This window comes from Uloborus diversus, chromosome 5, assembly GCF_026930045.1.
Source record: "Uloborus diversus isolate 005 chromosome 5, Udiv.v.3.1, whole genome shotgun sequence".
NCBI classification, from domain to species: domain Eukaryota; kingdom Metazoa; phylum Arthropoda; class Arachnida; order Araneae; family Uloboridae; genus Uloborus; species Uloborus diversus.
The window spans coordinates 180706944-180725277 of NC_072735.1; the positions used below are offsets into that span (position 1 = coordinate 180706944).

Here is an 18334-nt window from a genome sequence, read left to right on the forward strand (position 1 = left end):
GAACAGTTTTTTTCTGTAAAAAATACGGATAACTTCTTCAAAATTTACAGTTTTTTTTTACAGTGTATACAGGCAAACCAAAAGACCTTTAGTTTTTCTATTACGGGCGAAGCCGTGCGGCAGGGCCGCGCCAAGCCTGATCGGCGCCGTTGTGCAAATGTCTTTTGAGCGCCTTTATGCTCTGGCGTTCGAGAAAAATATAGTTAACACCTGGTGGGAGGTTTTGTAGACATATCAAAACGGAAAAAAATACGTTTGGCATTTAGTTTATACAAAAAAAAGTGAATATTTAATTTCTCAATATGATGTACGTTTTTACTTCATGTCTCGAAATTATATTGAGTTCAGCAGCTCCTCTGATATGCTAATGTGCTTTGGAAGAAGAAAATATATTAATATCTAAGTTAAAGCCACTTTGAATATCTATCTAATCTCTAAGTGATGAATAATTAATAAAACTTTTATGTCTGTCAAAACAAGACAACAGGAGCAGTGACGCAACTAAAAAATAGGTTTAGGGGGCACAAATTGAAAAAATTCTCTTTTAATTAGAGGGGTCCGGGGGAAATTTTTTAAAATATGTAGTTTGAAAAACGCAATTTTAGACTGTCTTTGGTGGTGTTATGGGGGAAATGGGTATAAGGCGATCTGTGGAAATTTATAGAAGTTGAAGCCTTAAAACATGATTGTATATTTCATATCTATAGACGTTAGAATAAGGAATGGAACTCTGAGATTCTACCCGATCGTTTTTTTTCTTTGAAAAATAGATACAAATCAATTCCCCTTTTCTCCCCACCAATTTTTCGAAATTCAACAAAAATGCATTTAAAGACACCTTGAAGATTTTTACAAGAAGGAAATTCTGGAGCTCCCTCCCCCCCTGAATTTTTTTTCAAAATTAAAGTCCTAAAAACCTAAGCAGTATTCTATGATATTAGGAGAAGTGGTTCAGAGGCTATTCTAACTTAGGTTTTTTAAAAGACCTATGAAAAATTTAAGTTTTGATGATATTTAAGGAAGGAGGTTTGGAGGTCTTTGTGCGAATATTTTCTGAAAATGAAGTCTTAAAAGCGTGATTGTAAGACCATATTTAGTGACATTAGGGACGGCATTCTTTCGAAATTGAAGCTCTAAAAACACAATTTAAGTGATTTTCGAACGGAGTTTCAAGCGATGTTATTTCGAATTCGGAAGCTTTCTCGAAATTTTGTGAAATTGAAGATCTGGAAACGAAATTTGAGATGCTCCGTAATGCTTTTAGCGGAGGGGGGGGGGGAGTGATTCGACAGAATAGCATTTTGAAAACTTTCTTATTTTCAGGCGAACTAGAAAAAAGAAAAGAAATAGGACGGAGAGGGAATAGCTGACCAATTTGTGAATATTAAAGTTTTAACCCAACATCATTATTTTTTCCTTATTAAAATCACTTTGTTGGACGCATTCCCCCCCCCCCCTTCAGAAGTAAATATTTTTGAAAAACATTCAACTAAGCATTCTGGAGGGGAGGGGGCACGGGGCAGCGCAACCACAGGGATGTCCTCTGGACCCCACCCCCTCTGGTTGCGCCATGAAACAGGAGGTGACTGATTATATTTCTGAATTAAAGGATAATATTGCATAGGATATTCCGCTTTAAAATCTGAAACTGAAACTTGCCATTAAAACGAATACTTCCAACTAACGAAATCATTGAAAAGGCATTGAATTTAATGTCTAAAACAAACACATTGTCCAAAGCTCTTTCTTAATTTCTTAAATTTAATACACAAATAGCTGAAGGGGATGGAGGAATTGAGTAATTATGGTCAAGTCGTTACTTTTCGGAACTAAAAGTTAATCTAAACTATTGTCTACAAAAAATGCATATTACGCACAAATAAATAATATGCTAATGTGCTTACCATATTTTTTAATCTATGATAACATGATTCGGTGGAATTACCAAAGACAGTAAAAAATCACAAAAAGACATATTGCACAAATTATAACATATTCACCGCAAGAACAAAAATGGGGAATAGCAAATTTCTTGCGCTGGTTTGTATACTTAACCATCAACCTTGTGAAATTATAGACATACCGAAATAACATTCATGGCTCTACATATGAAGAAAAATGCCAACGTATGCACTGATTGGCGTCACGTGTTTTCAGTGTAAAAGATTGCTCTTCTGAATAGCATATTCAGACACAACAAGGCATTGTTGTTTTCATGTCATTTGTTTTAATGAGCAGTATAATTTCACAGGTACTTTAATAAAAAAAATGAGAAGTTCAATTTTATTTATTTATTTATTTTTTTTGTTGGATATTTTTTCTTATTTGGAGCATTGATTCGTAGAGCTCGGCGCCTTTTTGGCTCTGGCGCCGTCGTGCTTCGCACGACCTTGCACATAGGGACGGCGCGGCCCTGCCGTGCGGGTGCCACTAGTATATAATATAACACACAATCCCCTCAATTGTAAAGGAGTCATCCACTAATGATGTCACACTATGAGAGGGAGGGGGCTCGCGAAATTTTGACAGTTTATGACAAGGGGGAAGGATGGGGTAACAAAACATGTGACACCTTTTCTGTTACAATATGCTCATAAAGAGCGTAACATGTGACAAGGGGAGAGATACAAGGTGAAGTGTGACAGTTTGGGACAAAAAGGGGGGGGTAAAATTCACTGAAAGTAGTGTTACATAATGTATGGATAAGCCCTTATCTCATACAGTTTGAATAGCATCGCAGATGACCATGCTAAATGTCAAAGAGTTTTGTCAGAGTTAATGCAATGTTTCGATAAAGTATCAAATAAAATAATGTTCAATAGTGCAATAAAACCCATCCACGATTTAAAAAAAAAAAAAGTATTACACTGGAGGACGACTTGAAAATCGAAAAGCAAAGGAAAAAAACAATACCTTTGTTAATACAAACAAACAGCAAATCTTTGGGGGGTTGAGGGTTGAACGGAACTTGACGCGTGGATCTGTGGATTGAATCTCAGCTCTAATTAAGTAAAAAGTTACCTTTTTAAGCACAGTAGAACTCCAATCATCCGCACTCTTACTATCCAAATCGCAGATTATCCAAATGCTTTCAGAATTTCGGAGGGGGGGGGGTGAGACGGAAATGTACAGAGATTCCCAAAATAATAATTCTGTCTATGAGCTATTTCCTCCACAAAGTTAATCAAACAGTTTACTTTGGCCCAGATATTCAGCAAGCAATCCTTTTCATTTGAGATTTTTTTACATAGTGTTCTATATATACAATACTTGTTTAACAACATTTGATTAATTAGAACCTCTCTTTCTTAAAAAAAAAATTCTCAAATTTCCAACATACACATCGTAATTAATTAAATAGGGCCTTTATTTTTTAAGGGGGGGGGGGGAGAGATCCAACAATCCGAGTTTTTGGTTATTCAAAAGGGGTCCAATTCCAATTGATTTGGATAATTTGAGTTCTATTGTAATCAGAATATATTATCTAAAAAGCAGCGTTTTGTAAGTTTATTTCGACCTTAAGGTGATGAATGAACTATCGTTACTAAGTCATCAAAATCGACATTCAGCTCGAGAAATATACAGAAAGGTAATCAGTTTTTTTCAAAATAATTTGAACCCTCTGCAGAATTCTAAGGAAATAAAATGTTAATCCATGAAACAGCTTACCTTCATTCTTCTACGTCCAATTTTTGTCTTTAAGTTTGCAGAAAAGTTCTCGGGGATTAATACCAATCAAATGTATCGGTCCATACTCCATTAGAATCGAGTGAATCACCAAAAATTCTGTAGCATTGAAGAAAAGAAGCAATGTACGTTTTAATTTAAAAGGAATCACTAAATCTCTGACATTTAATTCAAAATCTATCGAATCTAACAGAAGTCTCAAGCGAAAAACCACGTCGTCATTTTAGAACAAGGCCGGCATTACGGTTTCAGTTAAATCAAAATTCTTGCTTATGGTTAACTGGAAAACTTCACACTGCAGTATCTCATGTGAACTATATTTCAAACATTGTTAAATGGGATCCAAAAAAGGAAGTGAAATTTGGCACTTTAAAATTTGACGCAAACCACCAAAATATAAATAAAAGCAAGACCGTTCTAATCGCATCATTTTATTTATTTTCACTGGAAACTGGTATTCTATGTTGCATAACTCTACATCCTCAAAAAATTTTTAAAAAAAATCGCAGACGATAGATAAGCTTAACGGTATTGAAGACTAAGCAAGTATGAATTTTCTATGGTTGGGGCAAACCTAACCTGGTAGCATTGTGAAAGCTATGAAGATCCTAATCAAAGCATTACGACGCTGCCAGGTTAGGCTTTACCAAAAGTTCTGTACTTCAGAGCCAGACTCACGTAAGTAACATAATTACTACTTTACAGGCGAGCCGAAAAATGGTATCTTGGTGCACACAAAGGATTAGATTCGCGCTCTTTTAACACTGGTAAATTATTACTAAGGATTTTGCTTTTAGGATTACGTTCACATGACTCGATGCGGAATGGAATTCTATGTACAACGCACTAATAAAAGGAAAATCGTGATTTTTGGACTTGCGGCTCTGAGGTACAGAGTTTTTGAACATGTGTTAAAGCTCGTAGATGATTTTATACGCAAAAAAAAAAAAAAAAAAAGAGAGAGAGACAAAGAAAGGAAGAATAGCCTGAGTTTTCCCCCCATTGTGTACTCATGTACACTGTATACAGTTTAAATTTACAACCCAACACTAAGTTTATTCTCGTGAAATGTCAAAAACCAGCCCTGTCATGCAAATTTTTGCATTTGAACTTACAAGGCATTCCTTTTCCAATGGCAACACGTTGTCTGATCCTCCCCAGAGTTTTCCTCGTTTCTCAGTGCAGTGGAGGGCCGTGGTAGCCCGATCGGTAGAGTGTCGGATTCGGGACCGGAGGGTCCTGAGTTCGAACCTCGATGGTCGAAGATCCACCGTCGTCATTAAAGGGGACTGGGCGACGTTAAATATGCTCGTGGTCTCAATGTCCTCCAAGTGAAACGATACCTCTAGGGGTGCTAGCACCAGGTAGCTATTAGCTCCAGGTCTAGTTCTAAATTCACATTAACTGTTCGATCCGGTGATGGTGCTGCCATCTATCGGTATAAAAAATAATGGAGGCAAGGCACTTAGTATGCAGTCCTCGACATAAATACAGTTGTAGTCAGTTGTGACTCGGAATCGAATCGAATCGAATCCTCGTTTCTCCGTGCAGTGGAAATACTCCCCGGTTCCACACTCAAAAGCGGGAGAGCCATCTTGGAAGTCCTCCAGGAAGGCACCTTCTCCCAAGCTTATTTCTGCACCGAAATGATTTTTGTCTGCCGCAGTGCAGAAATCCGTTTAAGATCTTAAGCCACACTGAAGCAAATATACTTGTTCAAAGCGAAAAAGATTTAATCTTCAGATTCAACTTCTGAATGCAAACAGCGGGTGCCTTTGTGAGTGCTGTTAGTGTCCAAAAGTTGTAGTGGCCTGACCTGTAAGGCAGCGGACTCGTTACTGAGTTTCAGGATCGATGCCTGCCATTCGAAGATCCTCCGTGTTCGTTAACGGTGACTAGGACACGTTAAATATGTTGTGGTCATAAAGTCCTCCAAGTGAATCAATATCTCTGGGGGTGCTGGACCAGAGATTGCTCGGCTTCTGATCTGAATTTTAAAAAAAATAATAATAATTTGAATTTTTGGCATCTTGAATTCAAATTATGTTTTTCGCAATCACGAGCGTGTGTGTTTGTGTAGGCGCATGTGCGTGGGTGCGTAAGTGTATGTATGCATGTGTGAGTGAGTGTTGTGTACGTGCGTGTGTGTGTAGGTGTTCGTGTGTGTGTGTGTAGGCGTTCGTGTGTGTGGGACATGGACGCCACCGCCCAGCAAAAGTGGATTCCGGGGGACAGTGGTCAGGAGCAGCCGCGCCGCCGTCGGTGGACGGTGGTACTGCAGGCCTGGTCCAAGCTGAAAAAGGAACCACAACGCCAAAGACAGTCAAATGAAAGCAAACTGCCGTGCTAAGCACAAAAGTGGTATCTACACTTTTTGTCAAAATTGAGTTATTGTCACGAGGTGGTTCTTTATAACATGTTTTACCCCTATGCAATGTTTTATTGTCATTTGTAAGCTGGAACTATTTTTTAAAAAAATCTAAAAAAGTGAAATCTGGATCAAATACATGGAGGCGTAAAACTTTAAATAGTAGTTTTTCGGTTTGACCTCAGCTGCAGATACGACTTTTGCGCTTAGCACGGCAGAATAAGCAATCGTGATTGCTCAAAAAAAAAAAAAAAAAAAAAAAAAAAAAACAGAGAATCCCATTCAACTGGTTAAACCATAAATAGTGTTAAGTTCGGGGGACTCTGGAGTGTGATATGCTAGTGTCCAAAACTCACGCGAAACTAAACTATTTCACAATTCAGCTCTTCACAGTATTTTTCTCAGAAATTATTTGAGTAATGGTAGGTAGAGCAATTAGCATACCCAGGGTCTGAGAGTGCATAAGATTATAACAGTATACGTATTAGAATATGGCTGTTTCATGACGGATATAATGCGGTGATTTTTTTTTTTTCTTTTTTTTGTAAGATTTACCCGACGTTGAAGTCCAGTGGCTTGTTGGTAAGTACTTCAGACTTCCACGCCGCAGATCCGGGATCAATTCCCGGGTTGGATACGGTCGACTCAGCCTCTCATCCCTTCAGTGGGTTGATAAAATGAGTACCAAGCGTGCTTGAGAACTAAACACTGGGGATCCCGCGTTCAGCTGACTACCTAACTCGAACATCTGCGGTGCACTCCAGAGTCCTAGGTCAATAAGACTGAGATGGGCACAGTAGACCTTGGCCCTCCATAGGCTGATGCGCCACTGAGTTTTTTACTTCACGGTATCAGTGCAGAAACTGTTGAAGGCAGTTTGACGTCTCCTTTTGATTACGTTTGTGTGTAATCAAATGCTTAGATAAGAATAATTAATAGAAGATAGGTGTTTAGATAAGAATAATACTTTAATACTTAGATAAGAATACATACTTATGTATAGAATAATTAATTAGTTTATTTTGTTGAAATATTTGAAATTAATCGTTCTTCTAAACTCTTGGATTATGACAACTGTAACAAAAGGAATAAATTTCAATTTCAGTCGTGACACAAAACCTAATGTGTTTCCTTCTTGATATTGTCTTTTTCTGAAAGTGTTATAATTCCAATGCTAGCTGATTCTTTGTTCTCACGTCGTAACCCCCCCCCCCAGATCTGAAATCATCCACCCCACCACCACCGTTGAAGAAACCCACCGCCGAAGACTGCGCCACCAGTGACGAATCTCGCAACTCTTCGCCAGCCGACAACCACCGGCCCAGCCCGACCTCTACAGTCCAGTTCCCGCCCCTGTACCACAGGATCGTCCCTCCAGACCCCAGACCCAGGGCCTACATGTCCGTGGGGCCCCCCAGCACCTTGCCCCCTGCTTTCCTCGGGCCCTTCCCGCCAAATCCTCTGGACACCGCCTACGAAGCAGCAGCCAAGTTACTCTTCTTCTCCATCCGATGGATGAGGGGCATCCCATCGTTCCTCCAGTTGGGATTCAGGGACCAAGCGATCCTTTTGGAAGAGTCGTGGAGCGACATCTTCGTCCTCAGTGCTGCCCAATGGGGTTTCCCATTGCAAGAAGGTGAAATTTCAATTTTTTTCTCTTCGGGTGAAAATAGCTTTGTGGATCAATATGTGACAAATTTGTACCTCAAAGCCTGACTAGTGTAAATCACATAACCACTACTTTTCAGGAGAGCGTAAAATCATCGGTCTACTTTGTTATAACACTGGGAAAAAATTATAAAGAACATTTTTTTCCCATATAGAATTGTATTTTGGGTGAATGCAGAATAAGATTTTACGTGCAATTAATAACCTGAAAATAGCCAGTTTTGGACTTAAATCAGTCTGGCCCTGAAGTACAGAAATTAGTAAGTGAAAAAGTCCTTAATCAGGAAATTATAGTCCCACACACAACAGCTCAATTCTAGTTAAACTTTTTTATATCACAAATGACATCGGAAATTTTTGGTTTGCTTCCTAATTCACGTGTTTCTCTTTCTGTCCATTTGGGTGAATACTATTATGCATGTCTCCATACTTCTATGGATTGTCTGAAGCGTTCGTATAGCTTCGTACATTGCTAGTTGATATCTAAAGTCTTAGAAGCATAGGTTAATACTGAAAAACTTTTCTTTTCAAGCAAATTGGGAGGCCACTTTTAATAAATATAGTGTTAATATAACCCGATTAATAAATAAATATAGTCCGAATGTTCTTGAAGCAAGTTTTATTATGCTGTCAATTCTTACATGATAATTTCGTTCAACGTAATGATCTGACCCAGAAAAGTATAACTGCACATAATTTCTAATTCATTTGCAACAAAAGTGACTTTGTGTGGAGAAGTAAAGGAATTTGATCACTTTATTTCACAGAGGTTCATTCTCAAACCAACAATTTTGCTTTCTTTATTCAATTTTTGGAGCAGTTATTGCAGTTACTCAAATGAGAAAGATATCAATCCAATGTCATCCACACAATTCAAATGATTTATGAGTTCTCCAAATTTTATCGTATTTGCGTCGGGTTTCGTGTTCTTTCAAAGTTAAATATGAACTAGTATGTTGTGGCCATCACGAAACTTTCTTCTATATTTTTCCTTTTTCTGATCCCTCCCCATGCTTGACGAGGAAGCAATATTCCTAACAAAAAACAAAATTACACATGCAAAAACTTGACGACCATCCCAATGTCTGAATTATTGTAAAAACAAAACAAAGAGCGAAAATTGAAAGTTACTTTAAAAGCCTTACTTGAATTCATTACAAATATTTTATTTATTAACAAACATAAGATGGCAACAGTTGAAAATTTTAAATCATTGAGATAATATTTCCGATCATTTCCATACAATTAAAATCACGAGAAATACGCAGACGACAATCTATTACGATTTATCTTTCTTATTGTTGCATTAATAAAACCATTTTTATTCGCAAAAAAAAAAAAAAAAAAAAAAAAAAAAAAAAAAAATCAACACCTCTTGGAGCGATTGGGGTCAAAATTGAACCAAAGCCTGCTTACGTATGGATTCATATATAATTCCAAATTTCAACCAGAACGTAGCATTACTTCTTGAGATAGGGCACTCACAATGGAAAAAAAGAACGGACGATTGCGCTACCCCCTTTTTAGCTGTTGACACCAAAATAAAATCAGCTCTTATACCCACTAAGGGCTACTTGTCAAAAAATTTTTGTTTGATTCCGTTCGTTATTTCTTGAGATACAGCAGTCACAATTGACGACAAAAAACGCTCTATAACTCAACCCCCGTTTGAGCTATTGACACCAAAATTGAATCAGCACCTGCACCCGTTAGGGGCAACATATGGACCAAATTTTGTTTGATTCCGCCAGTTACTTCCTGAGGAATAGCAAGCACGCGTAACTCAAAAAACGTCCCATTGCTCCACCCACCTTGGAGGAATTCGCGCCAAAAACCAATGGGCACAAATTCACATAGGGGCACATATGTGTACCAAATTTCGTTCAATTTCATGCGGTAGTTTTTGCTGTAGAGCGGCCACAAAAAACTGGTCACACACAGACGTGACACACATACACATACACACACATACACACAGACAGACAGACATTTTCCAAAAATAGTCGAAATGGACTCAGCACACCTCAAAACGTTCGAATCCGTCAAAATTCGAAAATCCAAAATTTGCACGAATCCAATACTTTCTTCTATAGAAGAAAGTAAAAATATAGGGGGTAAATCACATCAGTTGAAAAAAAGCTCAATTTGAGAAAAACGGATCAGAATGTTTGACTGATGGTAGTTTTCCTCAGTAACGCCTATTTCCTCAGTAACGCCAGTTGACTTGTGTTGCTCTGTGTAAAAGATGATATACAAATCGAAAAGTTCAGCAACCACTAGATGGCACAATTTTTCTGTTTTCTTGAAAGAACTGACTGCCATTTTTTTCCCTGTACCCTTCATATATATATATATATATATATATATATATATATATGCACGATAACAGTTGGCTTTAAGTCAGAAACGTCTGGTTGCGCTAGTGTTATATAGAGTACATTTAAATATTCATTTCTCACATTTAACGTTAAAGTATCTCGTTTAGGATTCCGGTTTCAATTTTGCTAACTCGAAGAAGTTTTTATATTTGTATGAAATAATCTTTGAAAATTTGTACGTGATAGGTTTCCTTTCCTTTGCTACGATGGTATCTCCAGAGAGGCGACCCCTGGTGGCGAATCAGCTCCACCAGATGAAGAATGTGATGTCGCAGTTGATTTCCCAACAGGTGGATCATACAGAATTCTCCTGTCTCAAGGCGCTCATACTCTTCCGGCCAGGTAAGGGATGTTTTACACGAAGCGCCTCCTTTTTGTGACATACAAATCAAAACAACATTGCTGTTGGATGTCCACCAGTTCCCTTGACAAATGTTGTTGCTTCAACATTTGAATTACTTTGGTGGGATTGGTTAAGAACACCGCACTGTCAAAAATGAAACGCTCAATTTTGACGATTCGGCAATCCTCGAGCACTATTTCGTTATTTTCGACGATCTTTTTGTCACTGAATCACGTGATATTTGACAAAACCAGAAATCTCAAATTTTTCACGAAATTATTTCGTCTCGATTTCGTCACATTGCAGTGCATTCTGGGAGTTTTCGTTTCAATCTTGTACTTGCTCGTTAAATTATCTTACCTCAATTATTCTAAAGGATTCACAAAAAAGGTTAGTATTTATTGAAATTTGTATGTGCAATGTGCCTTCTTTTATGTATTGTTACATTTTTGTTTAGTGTTGTGTTTATAGTTGTATTTAAAACACATTAAAATTGAAAACGAACGGTTCGATTAGGTTTAGAATTCTGTGTGTGTTAACTTTGAGTCACCTCCACGTTAGGCTTAGCTAGTGTTGTTTTTTTTTTTTTTATTTGTAAAAGAAAATGTTGGTTCGTTGACATTTGTTTCCAAAAGCGTACTTCCTTTATTTCGTTAAAAAAATTACAAACATGACTAAAAAGTTTGTACGAATTTAAACTTACAGAAAAAAAAAAAAAAACCTCCACCGTAGCTTAACTAACACTGATGATAAATACAGCGCTTTTATAAAAGGTATAGAACTTTGAAGTTTTTAATTTCAAGATGGAATATATTACATGGTTATGAGTTTTCATTCTTCTCCATGAATTTTACAAAAATAATTCTGTTAAACGAAGTGTATTTTTTAGTTTAATAGTTCAAATTTGTTTCATTCTGCATTTTTATTTTCTTAAACAAATACTATATACCAATCCCCCAATATGCTTACCAGCTTACCCCACGTTGTTTATATAATCTCTTTCCCTGCGGCAGATGTTTCTAGCAATAAGTGCTTATGTTCATTATTTGTGCGGCCTTTTTTTTTTACTTGCATAAAACATGAAGTAATATCAATTTGATAAAATCATTTTAAGATAGAAAAAATATTAATTTCCATAAAGAACTCTATCTTTGTGCTTGATATTTCAGCAGAATATTTTCAATATTTTTTCAATTTTTCCGCAAATTAAAATAAATTATGGAAGTGAAGTTTTAATGTTTAACCTCGATTTAAAAAGAAAAGATAGTATAGCATGTTTGAAAATTGTAATAACAATAATAAGCATTTTTTGTTGTTTATTTTCCCACTTCATGCACTAAATTTATAAGTTTTTCTATGTCAATTTGTGTTACATGATTTGTCATAATTATGAATTTTTCCATTATACATAGTTTCTACAGCTAAAATAAATGCAGCATTAATTTTATTGCCATATTTGCCGCCTCAAGATATTGACAACAAAAAGTGAGAAATCCCGGTCTACATTAAATCAGACTAAGAAGCATTTTATAGATGAACTTCCAATAAATCTAAATCTTTTAGTTGGAGTTGTGATTTTGCTGGATATAAAGTAAAATGTCTGAAAATTTAACCGAACTTCAATTGAAAAATGGAAAGGATAATGAAAATATATGAAAAATTAAAAGGATAATGAAAGTATATGAAAAATTAAAGGATAATGAAAATATATGATAAGCTTTATATATGTAACAAGCTTTGCTCACCACCTTAGTTCCTATTTTCATTATATACCTTTGAAAAAAAATCCATCGATATCAGTCAATTAGTTCTCAAGACACAAACAAACAAGAAAATGCACTTTTTTATTGGGTTTCCCCTATCTTTGGCAGCTCTTCTCCCTTGGCGTTTTTTTATTTACTGCGTGAAAATTGCATATTTTAAAAATCAAATATGCTTAGTTAAAAGGTGATACTCCCTTCGTCTCCGTCCAAACTAGTAAGTAGAGCTACGTTTGAATATTTTTGTACTAGTGATTGATTCTGATGATTTTATGATTTTGTTCGAATTTTTTTAAAATTTCAAGATACTATACTATCAATTAACAACTTTACTTGGCAAGCATTCCCTCTTAAAATCATTACCAGCTGAGTTAAAAAAATCCTAAGTACACGTGCCCTTAAGCTACGCCCCATTTTGTAAGTACTCTACCCCCAGTATTGCAGAAAAATCAGTTTTTTTTTCTACTAAATCCCTATCCATCAGCTAGAAGGTAGCTTTATGTAATTACTAGTTAGTTTATGAAATGGAGCGTGGCTTCGAGTGTTGGAGCCCTGGGTTTTTTGACTTTAATTTGGTAGTGGTTTAAGGAGGTAAAGCTCGGTAGGTAAATGTTGTTTATTGATAACATAGCACAATAAAATCTCTGAAAAAAAGTGCAAATAAAATCATAATCACCAGTTTCAGTACTACTTAATTCATAACTACTTTATTGGAACTAATTTGGGTAGGGGGGGGGGAGTACTTCAGAAAACATTCGTGAAGAAAACGAAACACGAAAATCTAAAAAAAAAGGTGTATTTTGGCTATCGGTTAAAATAAAAAATAAATTTAAAAAAAAATCACAGATCAACAATTTTCGCACTTTTGATTTTTTTATAGCTCAAAAAAATGAAAATTTACGACTTGATGTGCAAAAGAATTAACTCGTTTAATGGCCAAATAATGCTGATTCTCGATAAATTGAAGAAACTCTAATTCTAGAATATTATTCAGAAATTAATTTCAGAAACTAACTGAGAGTCTAGCTGCCTAAATAAAAATTTTGTTCATCCGCTGTAAAAATAACTCATTCTTGCAATCTGCTTGATAAAAAGCTGTCAGCATCGAAATAATCATATATTTTGAAAAATATGAAAATTAAATCAGATGCTTTTCAAAGTCACAAGCGAATCGTAGCTTTTTAACTTAAGAAGAAAAAAAACTCAGATTTTGAAAGAAATCGTAAAAACATGTTTTATTTCAGAAATAAATTGCTGAATTTAATCGTAAAACTTTCCTCGGAATAGAAAAAAGATCCATGTGCATGAGGGCATACACCCATGGACTTAACCTTTTCTTATTATGTATATATTCTCTTTTTAAAACTTTTTTAGGATGGATCCAACATCACGAAGATAATCGGAACAAGGACAGACGAAGACTTTTTCATAATTATAACAATATTCTAAATGTTCGTATATTATACATTGATTTCATGTTACACATGTTTGGAAATAAAAATAGAAACTTAGGGGTAAAAAGCAAAGGTATATTTTTATAATTATTTAACAAACATTACACTAAATTAATTTTACCAAAAGATTTATTTCACATCTGCATTTTTTTAAGATTTATATATTCAAATACCTTTTGCAATTTTGGCAGAGAATTGTTTTCAAAGTATGAAGTATGAAATGCATGCAATAATAAAGTTCCTGTATTAAACATAAATTTGGCCAAATAAACATTCTACATACAAGCAAAATTAGTAAAACACATAATTAATTGGAAAAAGAAAAAGGTAAGCTTTTTCTTAAGATTATCTAATTTTATTTTCTGTATCTAATTTTAGAACAAATATATACTAACTTAAAGTTGTCCATTTTATTGTACTTTTTTTTTTTTTGAAATTTGGTATAAATTGGATAAAAATCTTTTTTTTTTTTCTGGAATTTTTTCATGCGATGCAATGAAGAAGAAACTTCTCAGCAATTTTCTCCCGAGCATATATCAATCCAACTGTGCATAAAAGTGGCACATGATTTATTTTTCCAGTACCCAATGTCTGCTGAGGAAGTAGCACTTTTATATTCCCAGTAGGGGCAGAGCGATGTAGGAATTTCTACTCGTGATGCATCGCCATCCTTACATCGCGATGTAGCGATGTAATTCAAACAGTTTGAAATATTCTTTTCGCTTTAGGGGCATCCCCCTCCGCAATTAGGGGAGTTTTCCTTACAAAAATCCAGGCTTTTGTCAGATCTTTTTCTAATTTGGCACATAGGTTCTTTAATCACATGGAACCCCATGATGGACCCTATGGGATATATGCCCCATATGAATACTACCCCATGGGAAACTATCCTATGTGGATTTCCAGCATCAAAGGATATCTGGGCCGAATCTGGAAAAGATCCGACGAAAAATGAATTTTTTTCAAGGAAAACCCCCCCATCGGGGTTGCCCCCCCCCACCCATACATTGACGAAAGCTAACCTCCGTGAATTCCTGAGCATCAAAGAACCTCTATGGCAAGTTTAGAAAAGATCAGACAAAAACTTTTTTTATATATAAGGAGAACTTCCAATGCGGGGTTGCTCCCCCCCCCCATCATGGAGGGTTGAAAACTACCATGTGTGAATTCCCGAGCATCAGAGGACCTCTGTTCCGAATTTGGAAAAGATATGATAAAAACTGTTTTTTTTTTATAAGAACCCCTCCCGTATGGGGATTGCCCCCCCCCCCCCATAGCGAAAAGAAAACCACCCTATGAGAATTCCTGAGCATCAAATAACAAACCTCTGGCAAATACGGAAAGATCCAACAAAAACTGGATTTCTTGTAGGAAAACTACCATAGGGGTTAACCCCCCCCCCCCATAGAAGGCCGAAAACTACCCTGCGTGAATCTCCGTGCATCAAAGAGCCTATGTGTCAAATTTTGGAAAGATCGGACAAAAACTTTTTTTAATACGGAGAACCCCCAATGCGGGGTTGTCTGTCCCCCCCCCCCCGTCCCCCACATAGAGGGACATAAACGACCTTGTGTGAATTCCCGAGCCTCCAATAACGAACCTCTGTGGCAAATTTGGAAAATATCCGACAAAAATTAGATTTTTTGAAGAAAAACCCCCATTATGGGGGGTTTAATTAGATACCATGGGGAGTTTAATCTGCAATGATTTGTTTTACCTTTTTTAAGAAATTGTTTGTTTGCAATTTTACATAAATAAAAATTTGCTTGACATATTTTATGTGCCTCATTTTTTAACAATTACTTGTCTTTTTTTATGGGAGGGGGGGGGCTGCAGGCCCGTTGTTTCAATTTTTTCCCAAATATGACAAAGAGTCTGTACTCAATAAAAATTTTACAGAAAACGAACTAAAACAACGGCCAGTCATGTGTAAAAACATGAATGTTCAAAAATAAAGACGGGAGGGGGGGGGGGTCAATTGACCCCCTCACCCCGTAAATGACGGGTCTGTGAAAGTGACTATACGCAATAAAGTGGGAAACTACGGTGGTAAGATTCTGAAGTTAGAATTTGATCACACGCACACAAATCTTATAAAATACAGTCAAACCTCGTTATAACGAAATTAAAGGGACCATTAAAATCGATTATTATAAAACGTGGTTCGCTTTATCCAAAAAACAATAAACAATAAGACAAGGATTGCAAAAAAGTTCATTTCAGCAGTTATTTGTTTTAAGCGTGTTCGAATTAACGAGGTTCGACTGTATTCTCAAATATAAAAAAAAAGGAAATAAATTTTCTTAAAAATTTACGAAATTAACGTCCTCATATATGACGAAATTAATTTGACGAAACTAATGCTCTAAAAACTACGAAAATGATTGTTAATTTGACGAAACTAGAATGAAGAAATATTTCATTACATTTGACGAAATTCGCATCCTCAAACCACTAACAAAAGCAGTTTCTTCAATTTGACGAAATGTTCGCTCGGAGCATATCCCTGGAAGTGGTTTCGTCAAAAACGAAGAAAATTTCGTCAAATTTGAAAGTCCATTATTGAGAGTGCGTTAAAATTTAAAAATAGAATTGCAGGCACTTGTTTCAGAGTAACAAAGAACCTTTTTTCCATGCAAAAAAAGTGTTATCCCCAGTTTCTCCGACATTTAAAATTTCCTCCCTCTTGCATATTAAAAAGGGTAAGATTGAAACTGAAAAACAGGGGGGAAGGAAATTTCGGGTCGGAGAAACTGGGGGGACACTCCAAAAAAGATGTATTTTTCATCCTTAGCTTTTGTCTTTTTTTTTTTGCATTGAAATAAAGTTTTCCTTGTGATTCCGAAACACGTGTTTGCAATTCTAATAGCTAAGTGTGCAAGTTTAATGTTGTTATATTATGATGTTAATAAGTTAGTTACGCTTGGTTTCACACCTTTCGCGACAAATACAAAATATATCGCTGCCATCACTGTTGATATGGCTTTACAGTGACAGTGAGCTTTTCTGCCCCAATTGACGTCACAGCAATATTAAATAATTATGATCCTCTAGAAGAAAGTAATTTTTAATGATGGAATAAAAAGCAGCCAATGAGTAAGAGATTACCAGTGCAAGAGTATGCTAATAGTTTTATACGTTACTTAATTATTGGAAACCCATTCCTGCGAGCGACCGAAGCTTAATTTTTTTTATGAGAATCATTACACTTCTTTCCCCGCGTCATTCGACAGTGTATCAAAGGTTTCACGCTAAAATAACGTTAGAGCTAAAACTAAAAATTCTACGGTTATAATTTAAAGACACAACGATACAAACTGATTAATAATAATTTAGCATCAATTTTTTTCCTCGTAAAAGCAAACTTACATTCAAAGTTCTTCTCGGGAAGTATAATTTCAAACGGCAAAGTGATCACGTGATCCGGCAATGAATCGGGCGATGTTAAAAGCGTCAATGAAAGGCAAGAATAAATGCAGTTATAGACCATCTTTTGTTAGAGTCAGGCGATCCCACATGCTGCCAGTTTTAAGAACTTGAAGCTCTAAAAATGCAATTTTAGACAATATTTGGAAGCTTCGCATAGAGAGGGCTATGGATCTTTTCTTGGGAATTTTTTCAAAATCGTAGTCTTGAAAACGCAAGTGCAGGCAATCGTTGATAACTTCAGGGGAAGTGATGAGGCTTAAGTACTCAATTGTAGCTATTTTTCAAAACTAAATGTTCCGAAAATGCAGCTTAAGGCCACGTTTGGTGCCACTAGGGACTGCCACTAAGGATTAAGTTCAAGGACTGCTTATGTTATCCGTCTTTAGTTTGACCCTGTTACGCAGCGAAGGGTGGGGGGGGGGGGTTTGGGGGGTAAAAAACACTCCCCAGAGGCATTGGTTTTAACACAAATGAAAATTCTAATACAGTAGTTTATGTATATAGAATAGCTGTTTTGATTTTTAAAAAAACAACCTTAAGAAAGTGTTTTTGATAAAATAAAAACCCCTTTCAGAAGGTATTTTTAATCAGAAAAACCCCTCCAGAGGGTATTTTTAAACAAAAAACACCCCTCCAGATAGTATTTTTGAACAAAAGCCCCCCCCCCCCCCAGAAAGTGTTTTTGATTATAAAAAAAAAAACTCCAGAAGGTATTTATGGCTGCCCTAGTGGCTTGACCAATTGACCACATCTGACTAAGCTTTCATACTCTAAACATTTTTGAATTGTTTTTCTTTGTTGCAGAAGCCAGTGGCCTCCGAGATCCCCTCCAAGTGGAACTGCTTCAGGACCAGACCCAGCTGATGCTGCACGAGTACGTGCTGACGAAACAGCCGCCCTCGAAGGTCAGGTTCGGCAAGCTGTTGCTCATCCTGTCCCTCGCCAGGAAAGTGCACTCTTCCGTCGTCGAGGAGGTCTTCTTCAGGAAGACCATCGGTTCGGTGCCCATCGAGAGGCTGCTGTGCGACATGTTCCAAGCCGCATGACGTCCTCATTCCTGGTGGATTGTTTCGAAAATAGTGTTTGAATTCCAAGACAGCAAACGCACCAATTTTATTATGATGTTTTAAATTTTTCTAGTCAATCGCTGTTTTGGAAGTTTCGTGGGGAAATAATTTTTTGGTTCCTATAATAAAATATGATGTTCAAACTTCAGTGGTGCCCAACCCCCCTAAGAAAAAAGGTCA

General features: G+C 36.4%; 1 protein-coding gene across 1 annotated transcript in view; it reads left to right on the forward strand.

Moving 5' to 3' along the window:
• Positions 1-18133, forward strand: part of LOC129223319 (nuclear receptor subfamily 2 group E member 1-like) — an 80870-nt gene extending 62737 nt beyond the window's left edge. Inside the window, exons 3-5 of the mRNA XM_054857886.1 lie at positions 7272-7691; positions 10288-10443; positions 17892-18133. Of these exons, the coding sequence (XP_054713861.1) occupies positions 7272-7691; positions 10288-10443; positions 17892-18133 (818 nt within the window). The remainder of the gene's footprint in view (positions 1-7271; positions 7692-10287; positions 10444-17891) is intronic.
• Positions 18134-18334: the final 201 nt, after the last annotated feature.